Source organism: Zosterops lateralis (genome assembly GCF_965231275.1).
Source record: "Zosterops lateralis genome assembly, chromosome: 3".
In the NCBI taxonomy this organism is placed as follows: Eukaryota; Metazoa; Chordata; class Aves; order Passeriformes; family Zosteropidae; genus Zosterops; species Zosterops lateralis.
In genome coordinates, this window is record NC_139764.1 from 81,156,186 (window position 1) to 81,172,693 (window position 16,508).

Here is a 16,508-nt window from a genome sequence, read left to right on the forward strand (position 1 = left end):
AAACTTTCAGACTCTTTTTACAGAAGAACAAGTCAGGCTTTCTAAATAAACGTTATTTTTATTGAACCTTTTGCAGAGCACTGAATGTTTGCAAAATTACAGTTATTTCAAATACCACTTTTTTCATGACCAGCAATTTCCTTTTCCAAACATTCGTATAAGTACCGGTAACTGAATGTTTTCAAGTGCGAAGTGTATTTGGATTTTTGGGATATTCGGTTCAGAGTTGTATGCTAAAGCAGTTACTTTTGATTTATCTTATTCTATCTACTCTGATCTCTCAATGAAATAAGGAACTTGAATAGCACTTCTTTTATAAATTGAATTAGAATTTTTTTTTCCCGTTTCCTTGAATAACTTCCAGTTTCTCCTGGGAAGAGACTACATTTTATGTAAAAAAACCCCAAGCGCTATTATTCTTCAGGCTGTATGTATTTCAGGTAGATAACCTACTAATGTTCGAGGAACAGAAACAAAGACTGAAATTCTTCTGTGTTGTACAGAAAAACTTGACTTACATTTCAGTGAATGTAAGAAGTTGTTAATTTATTTCCTATTTCCTATTTTCCATTGATGAATCAACGCAGGTGTGATGCTGATGGAGTATTACCTAGAATTACTTATGTGTATGTTGTGCCAACTGCCTAGTGGGTAGCTGGTTTATACCAACTAAAATAGATCTGTACAAATACGTATTTCCCCTGAAAACTACAGAGTATCTGTAAAACATGATGAAGAGAAGTAAAAATTGAATATGGAGTGGTCTTTGTCCACTTGTGCAGTGTATCTTATTAAAAAAGCTACTGAAGTGCTTAATTAAGAACAAAAGCAGCTAGATCATATGCTAATTTGTTTTGTTAAAAGTCTCGTTTTCATGGATGCAAAAAGAGAAACAGAGCTCTTTTTCAATAATTTTTGGGAGCTGCTGAAAAATGAATGCACCTAAGCATAGACCTTGGAGAGCTTTGAGCTCAGAACTCTTGGGAAAGCTGCCCTCTTGGGTGTGAGGACTTGAATGAGACTGTTTATTTGCCCCAGACAAAAGAGATTTTTTTTTTCCTGACCAGCAAAAATATCTACCTTTCAAAACCAGTATTTCATGGTTTTGCAGAATAACCAACCTCAAGAAAAGTTCTGAAGCTTTTTACACTTTTTTTCAGTATGTTTAAGTGGTACTGGTGTTCTGGCTGCAAAGAGAACGCAGTGTAATTACACTGCAAGCAGTGTAAATATCTGTTTTTAGAAATAGAGTAAATACTTTAGGCCTAAAAACAAGCTTACAGATAATTTGTGCAGCTCTGTTATTCCATTAACTATAGGAAGAAAATAAAGGAAAGGACTGAATTTATATTAAAAGATTTGTGTAAAAGTAACATCTTGTTGTACATGTTTGGTCAAGTCTAGAGTGAATTATACTAAAGTAAATTACTTGTTAGTGTGCAAGAATTAATGAGCTGTAGAAGTAATGGAACTTGGAGTAAAATACCAATGGAATTATATATATATAATGAAAGCAAGTGGGGTATTACTGAAGTCAGGGAAGTTTGGAAATGTTTGAGGATGTGTAGCTTTCATTTGTTTTTGTTTTCTGCCTCTTGAAATATCTCATGTTTTACCACTCTGAATTAGGAAGAGTTGGCAGTTGCTTTCATCAAGCAGATGAATCTTGTGTGTGAAGTTTGAGGTGAATATAGAATTTTTGTGTTTTCAGAAATGCTCCAGTTAGGAGTTGATATTCTTCTACCTTCATTATATGACCAGAGACATGTTCTGGCTTGATAACATAACAAGCTTAATCATTTTACTTGTTTGACAGTCATCTCTAAATCAAGAGATTTAGAATACTGTATAGAGTTCAGAAGCTGAGCAGAGAAATGGTAGGAAGTTAGAAGTCAGTTCAAGCTTGTTTTTTATTTTTTGGTCTTGGAAATCTTTGAAGAAGGGAAAAAAAAAAGCCCCAAACTGAATGATACATTCAGTCTTACTAGCTTGGAGAATGAAAGGAATTGTCTAGCAGTCTCTACTATTATTTTTAAGAGGTCTGAATTCTGTGGTATTCATTAGAGGCCTGTCTAGCCTCTTAAGTTAATGAAACTTGATTCAATAAGGGTAAGAGTTGTAAGTGAATTATATCCTCTGGGTGTCCTTTCAAGATTCTTCTGAATCTGGTTCTATTTTTGTGTGACTAGAAGGGGAACCAAGTTGGATTCGGGGTTTCAGAACAGAACTTACATTAGTTAAACAGAACTCCAGAAAGGAAGAAAATGGAAAATCGTGTATGCATTTTAAGAATGTAACTTATACATGGTACAAAATTAAATTTGATTTATCGCTGGCTAGTGGATAAGGCAGATTACTAGCTCCCATCTTTAAGGCATACTCTGTATTCAAGGGTAAGACCATGTAAATAAGGAAATAGAATTGATTGCTTTGGTAAAATTAGAAAACAGAAAGAAAGCCAAGTGAGAAAAAAAGAGGGCTAATACTGTCATATCTCTCAGACACTCAAATTTTTCTTCCTTTTGATAGATTTCTGTTTTTCTTTGAGCTACTTGTTCTATTTTGGGTGGGGAATAAGTTAGAGAAATTTTGAAACTTTGAAAGCATAAATTTGGTGCCTGTTGCATGTCTTTTGAGTGGGAGAAAATCTATACTCTCTTGTAAGCTCCACTGGAAACTCCTACCACTTCATGGCCATTGGCTTTATTTGATGTTTACATTGTTCCACAGGAAACCAAACAAATAAGGTGTTTCTGACTCTTTGAGATATGTGGTTTTGAGATTAAGGTTGTTGTAGCAGTGAATTGTGACAGCAGAAGCAATATTAAAAAAAAAAAAAAAAAAAGTTGAGTGGCTCTTACAAAAAAAAAGGAATCTAAACTCTTACATTTAGAGCCTTTAGGTAAAGAATGGCATGTTTTTTCTCTACCTCACTTCCTTTTTTAAACTCTAGAGATTAGAGTTAAAGATCCTGAGCAATATTTGGCCCTTCTTTTAAAGGAGGGTTAGATGATTTTTAGAGGTCCTTTCCAACTTTAACCATTCTGTGATTCTGCAGTAATGGAAGTTGCAGTTCTTCTGGCAATAAATCTGGTGAGGGATGTGAAGCAACACATGAAGAGTTTTTACAGGTCTGTCAGCAGTGGGAGGAACAGTAGTCCTGCTGCTGAATGGGGCAGGGGACCTGAAGTAGATTGAGAAGGAGACTTGATAGAACTAAACCTCATCTCAGTCCCTGGGCAAGTTATGAAGCAAATATTTCTGGACGTCAATGTAGGAAAAGACAAGTACATGGTTAAGAGTTGTTGGTATTGATCTGTGAAAGAGAAATCATGCCTGACTAGCCCAGTATCCTTTTAAAGGAGATGAGGGGCTTGGAGATTAGGGGGCAATAGTGAATGTTATTTATCCTGAGTTTAGCAAGGCTTTCTGAACAGACTCCCATAACATTCTCCATGATAAACTGAAAAGATATGACAGAACTGCTGGGGTCAAAGGACCATGATCAGCAGAGGGAATTGCAGTGACTGGCCCAAGAGCCAATCACTAACAGTATACTCCAGAAGTTGGTGCAAGAGCCAGTATTCAACATCTTCATTAATAACTTGTATGATGAAACAAAAAGTTGGGCAAACAACTGAAATCCAGGAGTAGTGAATGATTGAGGAGGCCCTTGACATGGTGGAGAAATGGGTCAACAGGAATCTAATAAAGTTTCACAAAGAGAAGAACAAAGGTCCTGCCCCTGGGGAAGAATAACCTCATGTCCCAGTGGATACTGGGGGCTGACCTGCTGGAATGCAGCTTTGGAGAAAACCACCTGCCTGTCCTGGCGCTGAATGTGTCAGACAGAATGTACCCTTGCACACAAAATACAAGTGGCATCCTGGGTCTCTGGAGGCAGTGCATCAGGTTGAGAGTGTTCTTTCCTCTCTACTCGGTGTAAATAAGATCACACCTGGAGTGCTGGATCCAGCTCCTCAGGAAAAGACATACATGGACAGTCTTTAGCTGTTAACTGGTCTCTCAAAAGACCAGAAAGGTGATGAAGAAATTGAGGTATCTGTTATACAAGGACGAGCCAAGAGACCTGGACTTATTAAGCCTTGAGAAGAGAAAGCATGGCATGGGCAGGATGGTTGTGGTGGTATCGATGGTTGTAAATACTTGAATTGGAGCATGTGATGAAGATGGAGCCAGACTCTTATCATTGGTGCATCCTGACATGAACATGAACCAAACATGAAGTAGAGGAACTTCAATTTAAACATAAGAAAACAGCTTTGGGGGTAATAAGAGCTCTGGCACAGGTTGCTCAGAGAGATTGTGAAGTTTCCATCCTTGGAGACATTCAAAACTGGACTGGACTCAGCAGTGAGCAACCTGCTGTAGCTGACCCTGCTTGAGCAGGGGCTTGGAATAGATGACCTTGGAATAGGTTCCTTCCCCCCACAGCCATTCAGTGTTTGGGTGGTAGTAGACAGTTTCACTCTTGGAGGCTGGTTGTATTATATGAACATGAACCCAGTTACTAAAAACTAGAAGCCACTTAATTTTTTGTTTGGAACCAGTTAGTAAACAATTGTTAGCAACTTAAAATGATAAAATTTGTGAAAAAGTTTCAAAATATCAGCAAATTTACAGCTTTCTCAGACACTGGCTTTTACTGATTGTTAAGGATGAAGAATTCTGATTTTGATACCAGAGTATCATTTGGGAGTAAGTGGTGGTTTATCATACTGTGTTGTGCAACAAGGCTGTATTAATTTCCTTGGTTAGCCAGGCATTGGATAGTTTTTTCAATGCTTTATCCATTTCACAGTGCCCTTCCAGCAAGGAGCATGCAGTCTCTATTCTGTTATTTTCTTCTTTACGACCCTTTCCTTTATGTTGGTTGACTCACTATAAGGCCCAAGCAGCATTCTCTAATGCATCCTGGGATGAAGTATCATCTTCCTTCACTCCCTTACATAGTTTGTGGCTCCCACTGCAACAGTTGAACTACTTATACCTTGTCATTCTTTCTGTGATTAACAGCTTTGTTCATGCTCACTCCTTTGTGTGAGGCCAAGCAAAGACAGGAAAGTGCTAATATGGCTAAAAGGAGAGAGATTAGACTTGCTGTTGTAGGGAGTTCTAAATACATTGTTTTCCAAATGTAGTTAAAATCAAGCTAAATAGGTTAGAGACTTGACAAGGGTTGATGTAAAAATTGTTATAAAACCAAGGACATATATTTTGTACAAAGACATTATTACGAACAGTGGGTAACCTTTCTCATCTTGACTTGGACAAGAAAAATCAGTTTTATTGCTTAAATGTTGGATTTTTTGACACAGTTATTTTTGATTTTTACCTGTACTCTGGAGAAAAAAAAAGTTAATGTGCTAGCAAAGTTTGCAGATGTTTGGAATGAATAGTGGGAATTGGTCAGAGAAATCAGGATAGATTCTTGGCACTTGGCAAAGTTGATAAGAGTAAATTTAAAGGTAGTTAAAATGAAAGGGATATTTAAAAACAATGGCAGATATGAGAATTCCATTTTAAATAACCAAAAGATACCCCCCAGTTTGGGAAATCTTAAACGTTATGTGCTTATGGATAGTGTTCAAATCTGTGGAAATTGATTCTTCCCCTTCCCTCTGCTAATTGCATGAACTTGGTAAAAAAAAATTCTTCCCAGAGAATGTATGTTCATAATAGTGTGGAGGATTTTTTCATGTCAAATTGCTTTTTAATTCACTTAGTTTTATTTTTAACCAGTTTTGGTATTTTTGCACGTTTTAAGTTTTGATCAAGGATAAAGAGTAAGATGGATTCCAGTGTTCTTGTTTGTAGTGTCACAGTATTACCTTTTATTTCCTCTGGTAGGTTGATTGTCACTGAACAAGGGGTGTTTCACCTGTTGAGTTTCCCAGGGATATGTGGACTAGTAGCAAGTTGCCCACTGGTGATTGCCATCAGCGAGACCATTCTTAGGAATATGTTCTGCTAAACTTAGCTTCTCCAGTGTTACCAAAAACCCCACTTGCACAAACAACCCACTCCCACAGACCCCCTCAAACTCCAAGTTGATCTCAAGTGCTTCAGAAGTTTTTTATAAATTCAGGCATATATTAAAAATTATGTACTTATGTAAAGTAATTTGTTGTTTTATCCTAAAGAGTCTCCCTGCTGTTCTGTTTCATTGATGCATCTCTGCAAATTATACTTTGAGTTAAACTTTTTTCACTTTTTGTGAGCTATTGTTTCATTTGAAGGCACTGAGTTATCCATCAACCATATCCATCTTACATTAAAAGTAAACAAAAGGTAATTTCTGTGTAGGTTGAGATGATTGTGTAAACTCACTTTGTTGGGACAAAGACCTTTAGTGCATACTTGTTTGGTTTCTTTTTTTTGTGTGTCTGTGTGTGCTTTTATGTTGAGGTTTTATTTTTAAATGTAGGATGATTTGTCAGATACCAAAACTAGATTTATCTTGTGCCTGAACTGATCTTGGTTTCCTGCTGTTCTGCAGTAGACTGCTGGCAAGGGAAAACTTTGTAAACAAATGCAACTGCATCTTTTTCTGATATGAGGGAAGGGTGAAGATACAGTAGAGCCTCAAGACAGCAATCGCTCCTTGACTGAAAGTGCTTTGCTCTACAGCTAATAATTCCACTTCTTCACAGAGCTTCTTGAACTAGGAAGACTTCCTTGAATTAAGGCCTGAGGTTAATGGACTTGGCACTTGGCTATAACACAAGAAGCTTTTTACAGAGTTGCTACAATCTCACTATAAATATTGGCATATCTGATGTAGTTTGACCTGTACTGGCTTGTGAACCACTGTGATGTTCGTCTGGGCCAAACCTGAGCGGTGTGAGGGGTTTCTAGCCCTGTTGCAGTTGATACTAGGGAGTGAGCTGTACATGAGCCAGCAGTGCCCTTGTGGCCAAGAAAGCCAGTGGTATCCAGGGATGCCTTGGGAAAGGCATTTCCAGGAGATCAAGGGAAGTGACCTACTCAACCCTGATGAGGTCAGTCTGGAGTGTCCAGTTCTGGGCTCCTCAGCACAAGAGAGACATGGAGGTCTTGGAGTGGGTGAATCCAGTGGAGGGCTATGAGGATGATTAAGGGACTGGAGTGTCTCTGAGATAAATAGGACAGGCTGAGAGAGCTGAGGCTGCTCATTCTTGAGAAACAACAACTGAGAGGTGACCATATCAACTGAGAGGTGACCATATCAATGTCTGCTGGTATCAGAAGGGAGGGTGCCAAGAGAAGGAAGCCAGACTCTTCTCAGTAGTGCCAAGCAAAAGGACAAGAAGGAACGGGGAGAAACTGATACTCAAAGTTCCATCTGACTATGAGGAAGAACTTTTTCCCTGTATGGGTGACTATGTACTGGAACGGGTTGCCCAGAGAGATTGTGGAGTCTCTCTCACTGGAGACATTCAAGAACTGTCCAGATACAGTCCTGTGCCACATGCTCTAGGATGACACCTCTTCAGCAGGAAGATTAGATTGGATGACGGACTGCAGTCCCTTCCAAATTTGCTTTATATCTTCCAACATAATCCTGTATGTGATCGTTACATTACCTGCCTTGTCACAGTTCTGTAGATTATAAAATCTATCACCATTGCCATTCTTTGGTCTGATGAGGATATGGAGTGTGACTAATGTTTATGGATCCATGCAGAGAAGTATTATACTTTGTTGCTTTGTTATTGCATGAGTAGCTGTTTAAAATTAATTACAGTGAGCTTTATTTTCTTCACTGACATTCTTGATGGAAGATTTCCATTTTGTTAAAGTGAATTATTGCTCCTGGAAGTTGTTGGCTTTTAAACTTGAAAAATATCACCAAGTTCTTTTTGAAACAACATTTTGTTAGTCAAAATCAGAAATTTCTGTGAGTTTTGGTAAATTCATTTGTAAATTTTTGTTTGTTGGTTTTGCGTGTGTTTGTTTAGCTGTAGTGGGCAGCAGGATTCTTAAAAAGTGAACAGTCTTACGAGTGGTTGATAAATGAGCAAACCTCAAGAAGCAGGTTGCCTTGGAGAAGATTTGAATGTGTGCTGACCTTGAGCTAATAGCTATATGGAGGCTTTTACACTTTTTATATTTGAGTTAGATTACTCCTCCATGGAAACTGTCTCAATACTCCTGGATTTGGGCACTTGAAGTTGGAAGTTGTATCGCATCTTTGTACTATGCCTTGCAGCTCAATACTTTTTTCATGTCTCTGTCATAGGCTACTTTTGCATGTGTTTTTCTCTAACACAAGAGCAAAATGAGATAATTACTATAGTAAGTTGTTTATATGCACAAGTGATCCAGTGTTGAGATCAATTTTCCATCCTTGTCAAGTATTTTAGTTTCTGAATGCAATATAAATATTTTTTTTTCTTTACCCATTTGGTAGTGGATACCCTGTTTTCAAGAAAACTAAATGGAAAATACAGACTTGAACGCCTTGTTCCAACTGCAGTCTATCAACATATGAAGATGCACAAGCGAATTTTAGGACACTTATCTTCAGTATACTGTGTAACTTTTGATCGGACTGGCAGGCGAATATTTACTGTGAGTACAAAATCTTTATTTTTGTGAATTTTTAAAATTTTTAAGTACACATAATATATCACCTAATTGTTTCCAAAAACATGAATAGAGGATAGATACACTGGGTATGAATGAAAAGCAGAGTAAGTTCTTTACTACTATTCTTCTCATATTTGCTTTTTAATAGCCATGCTGGTTTACATATTAAAATAGTTTTGGCATATGTATCTGAACACTGGATGTAATGGTGGTTGCTGATCTGGGTAGTTAATTGAGAAAACTGTTCTTTTTCAGTGGAAAGGATTTACCCTGTGTAGGTTTTTCCTCTGGCTTTGTTTTCTCTAGCAAAAAACATAAGCAAAACAAGGAACTGCCACCACAGAATTTGATTAGGAAGTCAGAGAGAGAACAATCACATGGTGTGTTGTAACAAATGTTCATTCACAACAAATTCTCTATGAGATCCTAGGAACTTTTTTTAAATACTGGTGTTTTAAGTATTTTTAACAGTTTGCCTTTTTTCGTTGTTGTTAAGTCATGAACACTAGACAGATGTCTGAAATCAATACTGAAATTGCAGATTTCTCAAGGGATGGGATTTATAAAACTACATAGATGTCAGTGCAATATTTAGATTTCTTGGTAAGTAGTCAATTTCACTTGAGACAAAGATTTCATAAACACAATTCATGCCAGTGCAGGATGCTTTGGCTGCATTTATTGCCTTTCTGTACAAACACTGGATGTAATTGATACCTGTGTGGATTCAGGAGCTTGATCATGTCCTTTTAACTTCATGTCAGATAGCTTGAACAGTGCTGATAGAAGTACAGTTGAGGTTTCCTATTTTGCCTTGCAGTTTAAACTTCTAAAATTCCTTCAAGGCAGTTGTAAATGTGATTCGCCCTTTTGCCCACATACATATTGCTTTATCACATGGGGAGATATGTGGTTGAAGGAATGGGACACCTTGCAGTGTTTTGAATAGGCCTATTTATTTGTTCACTTGTTATTTCAGGCATAGAAGAGACTCATTTTAATATTTATTTTGTTTTCATCAGCAAGCTAAATCACAGGCATTAAAATCTTATGTCCTGTGGTTTATATGTGATTTACTTATCAGGAAATGGGCTCTGTGATGTGGGTTTATTTTGTATGTGACATGGCAGAATGCATTAAAGATTTTATGAGAGAATTCTCTTGACTGTAGCAGCAGCTCTTTTCAAAGTGAGAAGTAGAACAACCTGAGGTAAAGTGGGTAGAGGAGTGTTGGAGTCCAGGGCATCCCTCTGGGCGCCCTGGAAAGTCACAGACCTCGGTAGAGAGGCCTGGGACCCGAAAAAGAGGGTCTGGGGTTTGTGCAGGGGGGGGTTTGCCTGGCACAGAGCCCAGGAGGACACAGTCTTTGATTTTGGTCCATGAGAAAAACATCTAAGAGAGAGAAGAATTGCAAGTCACAAATGTGTTACTGAGAGTAGTGTAGTTATCACTGTGCAGAAGATTTTGTAGTTTTGGGTTTTTAGAATATAGATGCAAAGGGACAAGATGGTGATTTTAGGGTGGTGCCCTGGGTTCTTCTTCTTCTCCCTTGGCATCCATCTTCTGCAGTGACATGGGCACAAAGTAGTTACAGTGGATTGGATCAAAGTAGACATGACCCTGTTAGTATAGGTGATAGACATTGGCATGGAGTTGTAAACAGTGGGTACATAGTTATCTGTATAAGAGGTAGCGACCTCCCATCACAGGAGGGGAGTCACCTCGTGTTCAGGGTGCTGAGAATACCATGGCCGGACACAGAGAATTGTAAGATAAGAAATAATAAACAATGCGAGAAACCAGAAAACCAAGACCTTGAGACTCCACGTCATTCTCACGCCGAACACTGAGCACCGAGATCAGCACAGAGACACAGAGTCAGACAGCAGACCCTAAATCCTTCAGAGGTCAAGAGGGAAAATCACTCCCTTTGTGCCCACACAAACCACCAGCCAGCTTTGGAATCTCGGGTGAGAAACAACCAGATTAAACCCGAGAGAGGAGAGGAGCAATATGTTTCTGCAGCCTCAGAATTTTGCTGGCATTCCTTTGCTGACTGGTGTCCTGGTCTAATTGCTTGAAAGAAAGTTCCCAGTTTAGATGATGATTACTTCAGGTGTTAAATAAAGTGGCCATAGACATTAATTGTGGTTGCTGAATTTTTATCTTGGAGGGCCAGGGACTGAACTTCTTATCTCTTCACTTTTAGGTAAATTCAATGTTCTTTGTGTAGATGTTCAAGTAGTTGTTGGCAAATGGTTGTATTCCACATTTCAATAAAGTTGCTGTAGCTGGCCTCATATAGTCATACAGTGAATAAACAGTCATGAACTGTTGTGTTGTAATTGCATCTGTATAATGAAATGGTGTCAGTTCTTTTCAATCTAGTTTACCACAACTTCCAAAGTCTCTGGTGTGATATGTAAATTTCCATACATATGTAGGGAATTGTTCTTGCCTTACATTTTTACTCCACAACCTTCAGTGTGATGTTAGTTAGATAAGGTTCTAGAAGCTGCATCATAATTGTTTCCTGTTCAGCCTGACATCTGAAGGATTGAAAGCCTATAAATCCAAGCTTTGTTCATGTTCTGTTTCAAATTAGATGGAAAAGATGTTCTCAGCACATTTTTGAGTCATACTCGTCTGGGCGATGTTGTCCTTGCTGGAAAGACATTACTTCTATTTTGCCTAAAGACAATGGAAATAGGACAGTATACATTTTTCCTCTAGCTTAGTTGGTCTTTTTTGTGTTTATGTAGCAAGGTTGTGGTATTGGAGAGGCTTCTGTGAGGAGTTGCCAGAAGCTTCCTCCATGTCCAACAGAGCCAATGCCAGCCAGCTCCAAGACAGACCCACTGCTGGGCAAGGCTCAGCGCATCAGTGATGGTGGTAGTGCCACCAGCATAACCTATTGAAGGAGGAGAAAAATTGCAGGGCAGCTGCAACTGGGAGAGAGGAGTGAAAATAAGTGAGAGAAACAGCCCTGCAGACCCTATCATGAGTGAAGAAGGAAGAGGAGGAGGTGTTTCAGGTGCTGGATTAGAGATTCCCCTGCAATCCGTGGGGAAGGCTGTGGTGAGGCAGTTGTCCCCCAGCATCCTCTAGAGAGTGTGTTCTGGGATTACTGAAAAGTGTAACTTGCAGAACCCATGCAGGGTAGTAGAAACAAATACTGTCTTCTCTAGTTCCTGCACTACTTAAATTTCTGACTGCAAAAACCTCCTTTTCTCCCCACCTTTCTGTCTCCTGTCCCTGCTGAGATTATTCTTTCTAGGGAATAATAAACAGGATTGTGTAATAGTCTGTGTAAGATTTCCAACCCAAGATTAATTTGTGTGTTGTTTGGCAGTTTCACTTCATCCCACAAGTGTGTGTAATGATAGGAAAATGAACCAATATTGCTCCATACCTTGGTTATGCAGTCATCAATTCTCTCTTCCTGCTGAAGTTGTTCTAGGATTCACTTTTGACAGATACTTTTTAACAAGTATATAATTTGTGGCAGTTGTGGATATAACCTTGGAAACATGAGCTGTGGTATAAGCCAAATACCCTTGCTTGCAGAATTGCAACACTATTTTAAGAGTTGTGGATTGTCCCATTCAGATCAGATAGAAACAATGAATTTATTTGAACTCTAATATTGATGTCTTGCCAGATGCTACAGAGTTTACAATTTTACCTTAGTTTTTTTTCTCTTTTGTTTTCCTTTCCCCCTGCCTTCCTCTCCCATTTTCATTGTTGAAATTTGGGTGACAGTATTTTTTCTCTGCAGTGGAAATGTACAGCATGTGCCTCTATAGTGACTATAGCCAGGTGGAAGGGAGCAGGCCTGTTTTATGCTGATCTTCTTTCTTTGGTTTGCTATTATGAAAAAGACCTCTGGGGACCCTCCAGATGATATTAGGTGCCACAACTATTTTTAAATTTTTTTTCCTTGCTGACCATTTTACATCTTTGTCTGTGACTGATTTCTACCTTTTCTAGTGTTTGGTAGTTTTGAATCTGCCATTCACTCCTCCTACTTTCAGGTCTCTCTTCAGCAGGGAGGCTTTTATTTGCAGTTTTACACACCAGCAAGTGCACATACCCTTCTGTCTCAGCTTCTTGGGTTTTTTGGTGGTGACTGCATTTTGAGAAGAATATACAAGCTTTTTCATACTCTGGAGTCTCATATCATGATAACAGAAACCACACGAGCAGATACTGTCTTTCAGATAATTACAGCATACTTACTGAGAAATTGATGATGTGCAGGTTAGATGTGGGGACTGTGAGACCGTCAGTTTCGGGCATTTTCAGGTTTGAAGGGTTATGATTAGCTGCACAAGGTCCAGCTGGAGAACAGTCATTAGAGATATACCACAGGATTTGGTACTGAGACTGGTAGTGTCTCACGCTTCATTTAAGATCCTGGGTGATGGAACCAAGAGGGTGTCTTCAGTAAATGCTCAGAAGATAATAAAACCTGAATGGTGGATACAGCATCATATTCTAGCTGACTTTACTTGAGCTGGGAGTTTGCACTAGACCAAAGTATCTTCTCATCTCAACAATTCTCTGATTCTGTCCTCTGCTCATTGCTCTGGTTGTGTTCCCTGGTCTGCCACTGTGGCAGTCTAGTAGTTAGATGAGGCAAATGTGCTCCACAGAATCTCAGCATGGAAGTTTTATGCATAGGTAGAAATAGTATAGGCTGTATCATTGCTCTTCTCACCCAAGAGGCAAAAAATACAATTATGAACAAGCTTCTGTAACTATTTCCTTTGCCTAGGAGACCTGGTTCTATTTTATAAAAGGTTGATGATAGTATTGCCATGCCTTCTGCTGTCTTTAAAGTGTAAATGCTAGATTACAGAGGCAGATGTGCAGAGGCACTGTAAGCGGATAGAATAGGAAAAACTGGTGAAATTTTATAAGGACAGTGTCACACTGTAACTTGTTGTAGCACCTGTGTGTGTCCAGTAGCAGGTCAATGCTTTGGGTGTTAAAACCCAACTTTGTATTGCTTCTGAACTTAAGTAATTGCATTAAATGTTTACAGTAAACCTTGTCTGTCAGTGTGTGTGCAGTGTTCAAATGTCATGGTATTGAGCCATGATGTGGGGCAGATGCTCAGACTTTCAGGAAGGCATAGAAATGCCATAAAAAATGAAGGAATGAGCTCTGAATTTTTTGTTAGAGCTGGGAATTTGTTGTATATGGGCAAGTAGCTGTTAGAATTGTGTGGGAAGACCAGCAAAACTTGAATTAAGTTAAAATATGTAGATGAAACCTCTTGAGGTTAAGAAAGAGTGGTCATTTTGGTGTTTGTTAATGTGAATATTTAAGCAGGTTTGTAGTAGTTTGACCTAATCAAGGAATAGCTGTTCATACATGCTCTTTACCTAACTTGTGGTAAGTATGATGATGATGAAACTAGGAGGATAAGGAACATATGTGTGTATAAATGACAGACGGTACCAATTTATAATCCACTTTCGCATTTAATGTAAATCTTTATTTAATCTTTATTTTTATGTATTGCAACAGCTTCTTTCGTTTGTGCTGGATTTTTGGAAAAAGTGTCTTATTGAAGCGTAAACCAATCCTCTGTACGATTTGTGATCTGTATTGTAAATGCTTCATGATTTGTATACACTGTTGAGAATCAATATAAACTTGTATTTTGAATGCAGTGTGGAAAACTTAAAAGCATGAGTGGGAGTATCTGTGTGTCACTAGTTCTCTTTTTCACTTCACTGTGCTTACTCTAGCATCAAAACAACCAATGGCATGGTTGAAATTATTTCTACCTTACTTCTAGGGATCAGATGATTGCCTTGTAAAAATCTGGGCAACTGATGATGGAAGGTTGTTGGCTACCCTGAGAGGGCATGCAGCTGAGATATCTGATATGGCAGTAAACTATGAGAACACCATGATAGCTGCTGGGAGCTGTGATAAAATGATCCGTGTTTGGTGCCTTCGAACTTGTGCACCTTTAGCAGTCCTGCAGGGCCACAGTGCATCTATAACGTCATTGCAGGTAGGTTTTTGCTTTGCAAAAATGAGTCATGAGAACGTTCAGTGTAATAAAAGTACACGCCTGGCAACTAAGCTTAAAGTGCAAAGGAATTTTTGTGGTATGCATTGTGAAAAAACACAGTTATTGTCAAAATACCTGACCTTTGAAGAATCCCAGACTTAATCTGTGTTCAAAAAAATTGCTTGACGTGTGGACAATTCTGTTTTGAAGGCTGTGATTCTGAGCACAGGTGCATTGACTAAAAACTGCAGATGCTGGGAGTGGGAGTACTTCAGTTTGTTTTTGTTTAGTTACATGCTATTGTGCAACTTGGGTGCTGGGGAGGGAGGAGGAACCTGGAGTGCTTCGGCAAGTAACCCAGAAGGGCTGTTCTGGAGGGAGTGACTGAGCAGCATTTTGTTCTTTTGGTGTTCATTCCAGTTTCCCTTTAAGTATAATTTGATACTTGATTTTTTTTTTTTTTTTTTTTTTTTTTTTTTTTTTTTTTTTTTTTTTTTTTTTTTGGGGTGGGGGGTGTGGAATGAATTGTAGAACTTCTTAGCATATCTGGAACAGATTAACAGGAGCTTTCCTTTTTTTTCTTCCCCCTTTTCCCAGTTCTCTCCACTATGCAGTGGCTCAAAGAGATACTTATCTTCAACCGGGGCAGATGGAACTATATGCTTTTGGCTGTGGGATGCTGGCACCCTTAAAATAAAGTTAGTTGCTATTTTATTTATTGCTACTTCTGCTTATATAATTAAGAGTTATGTACAAATATGGAGAAAAATTTGAGTAAACCAAGCCTGTCATTGACCATTTCAGTATGTGATTGTTCGGTATGATCTCTTTCTGATGTAGCTATAGCTTGCTTACCTTCTAAAAACCAAGCTGATAATACAACATTTTGTGGAATGATAATGTATATAGGTTAATTTAGAAAATGAGTCTACTGTTGGTTTTTTTGTTTAATATAATGTCAAAGTTTGCACTCCATTCTTCTGATGTCATTGCAATATCAAATGAAATGAAAATTATGTTGAGAAAATTGTTGCAATTTAAATTGCAAAATCCACTTTTAAAGGAGACAGTAATGTCCTAGTATAAATTAGGATAGGATATTTTTGACGTTTGTTCTTTCCTTATCCATAGTGTCTTTTAATGGGTGCTCTTGGCTGTAACATGGCAGAAGGCAGATTTCTTGGACAATTGTACATTGATGGCTGGAGTTGTACTTGAAATATCTGCCTTCAAAGATACTAAAAATGTTGTCAGGACTTTCATATATAATTTTTTTAAATCAACTTGCTCAGCAGCTTTCAAATGCTCTTTGCTCTGTATTTTCCTTTATTACTAAAATTGGGAATGGTTGTTTTAGTAATCATTAGTGATACAGCTTTGATGATGGGGTGTGTTCTTATGGATAGATGCTCCTTGCAGGTAAGTTCAATTTCCTTGTAGTTTAGGTAATTCCTGCTAAAATCTTATTCTTTCAGTGTGCTGAGGTTATGCAGGCACATTTGCTAGTACTTTGCTAGTTGTTTGGGCTTCAACTATTTTGATATTCTCTGGATGTTTTGTCTTTCTTTTGGTACTATAAATGAATGTGTGTCTCAGGTTGTTACTCCTCTGCTGCATGCTGTGATCAAATTTAGACTCCCTTTTTTTACTGAGGACAGGAGGAGGAGATAGCTTACATGCTTATTTTTGTGTGAAGAAAAGGAGTTACCACCACGTTATTTTTCTTAAGGCTTCCTAAGTCTGAGCTCTTGTTGACAAAATGAAATCAGTCTGATCGGTAAACCTTTTGAGCCCACATATTTTTTTCTTTCTTTTCTTCTTTTCTCAAGTAAAGTTTTAGTCTATGGAATTGATTTTTGAAACTAATTCTGTCATTAGAAAATAG

At 38.3% G+C, this 16,508-nt stretch overlaps 1 protein-coding gene across 3 annotated transcripts in view; it reads left to right on the forward strand.

The window, feature by feature from the left end:
• The window catches only part of PHIP (PHIP subunit of CUL4-Ring ligase complex), a 108,959-nt gene that overhangs the window by 13,056 nt on the left and 79,395 nt on the right, over window positions 1–16,508 (forward strand). For all 3 annotated transcript variants that reach the window (XM_083858468.1, XM_083858467.1, XM_083858466.1), the window contains exons 7-9: window positions 8,414–8,574; window positions 14,402–14,623; window positions 15,221–15,321. In XM_083858468.1, the coding sequence (XP_083714594.1) occupies window positions 8,414–8,574; window positions 14,402–14,623; window positions 15,221–15,321 (484 nt within the window). The remainder of the gene's footprint in view (window positions 1–8,413; window positions 8,575–14,401; window positions 14,624–15,220; window positions 15,322–16,508) is intronic.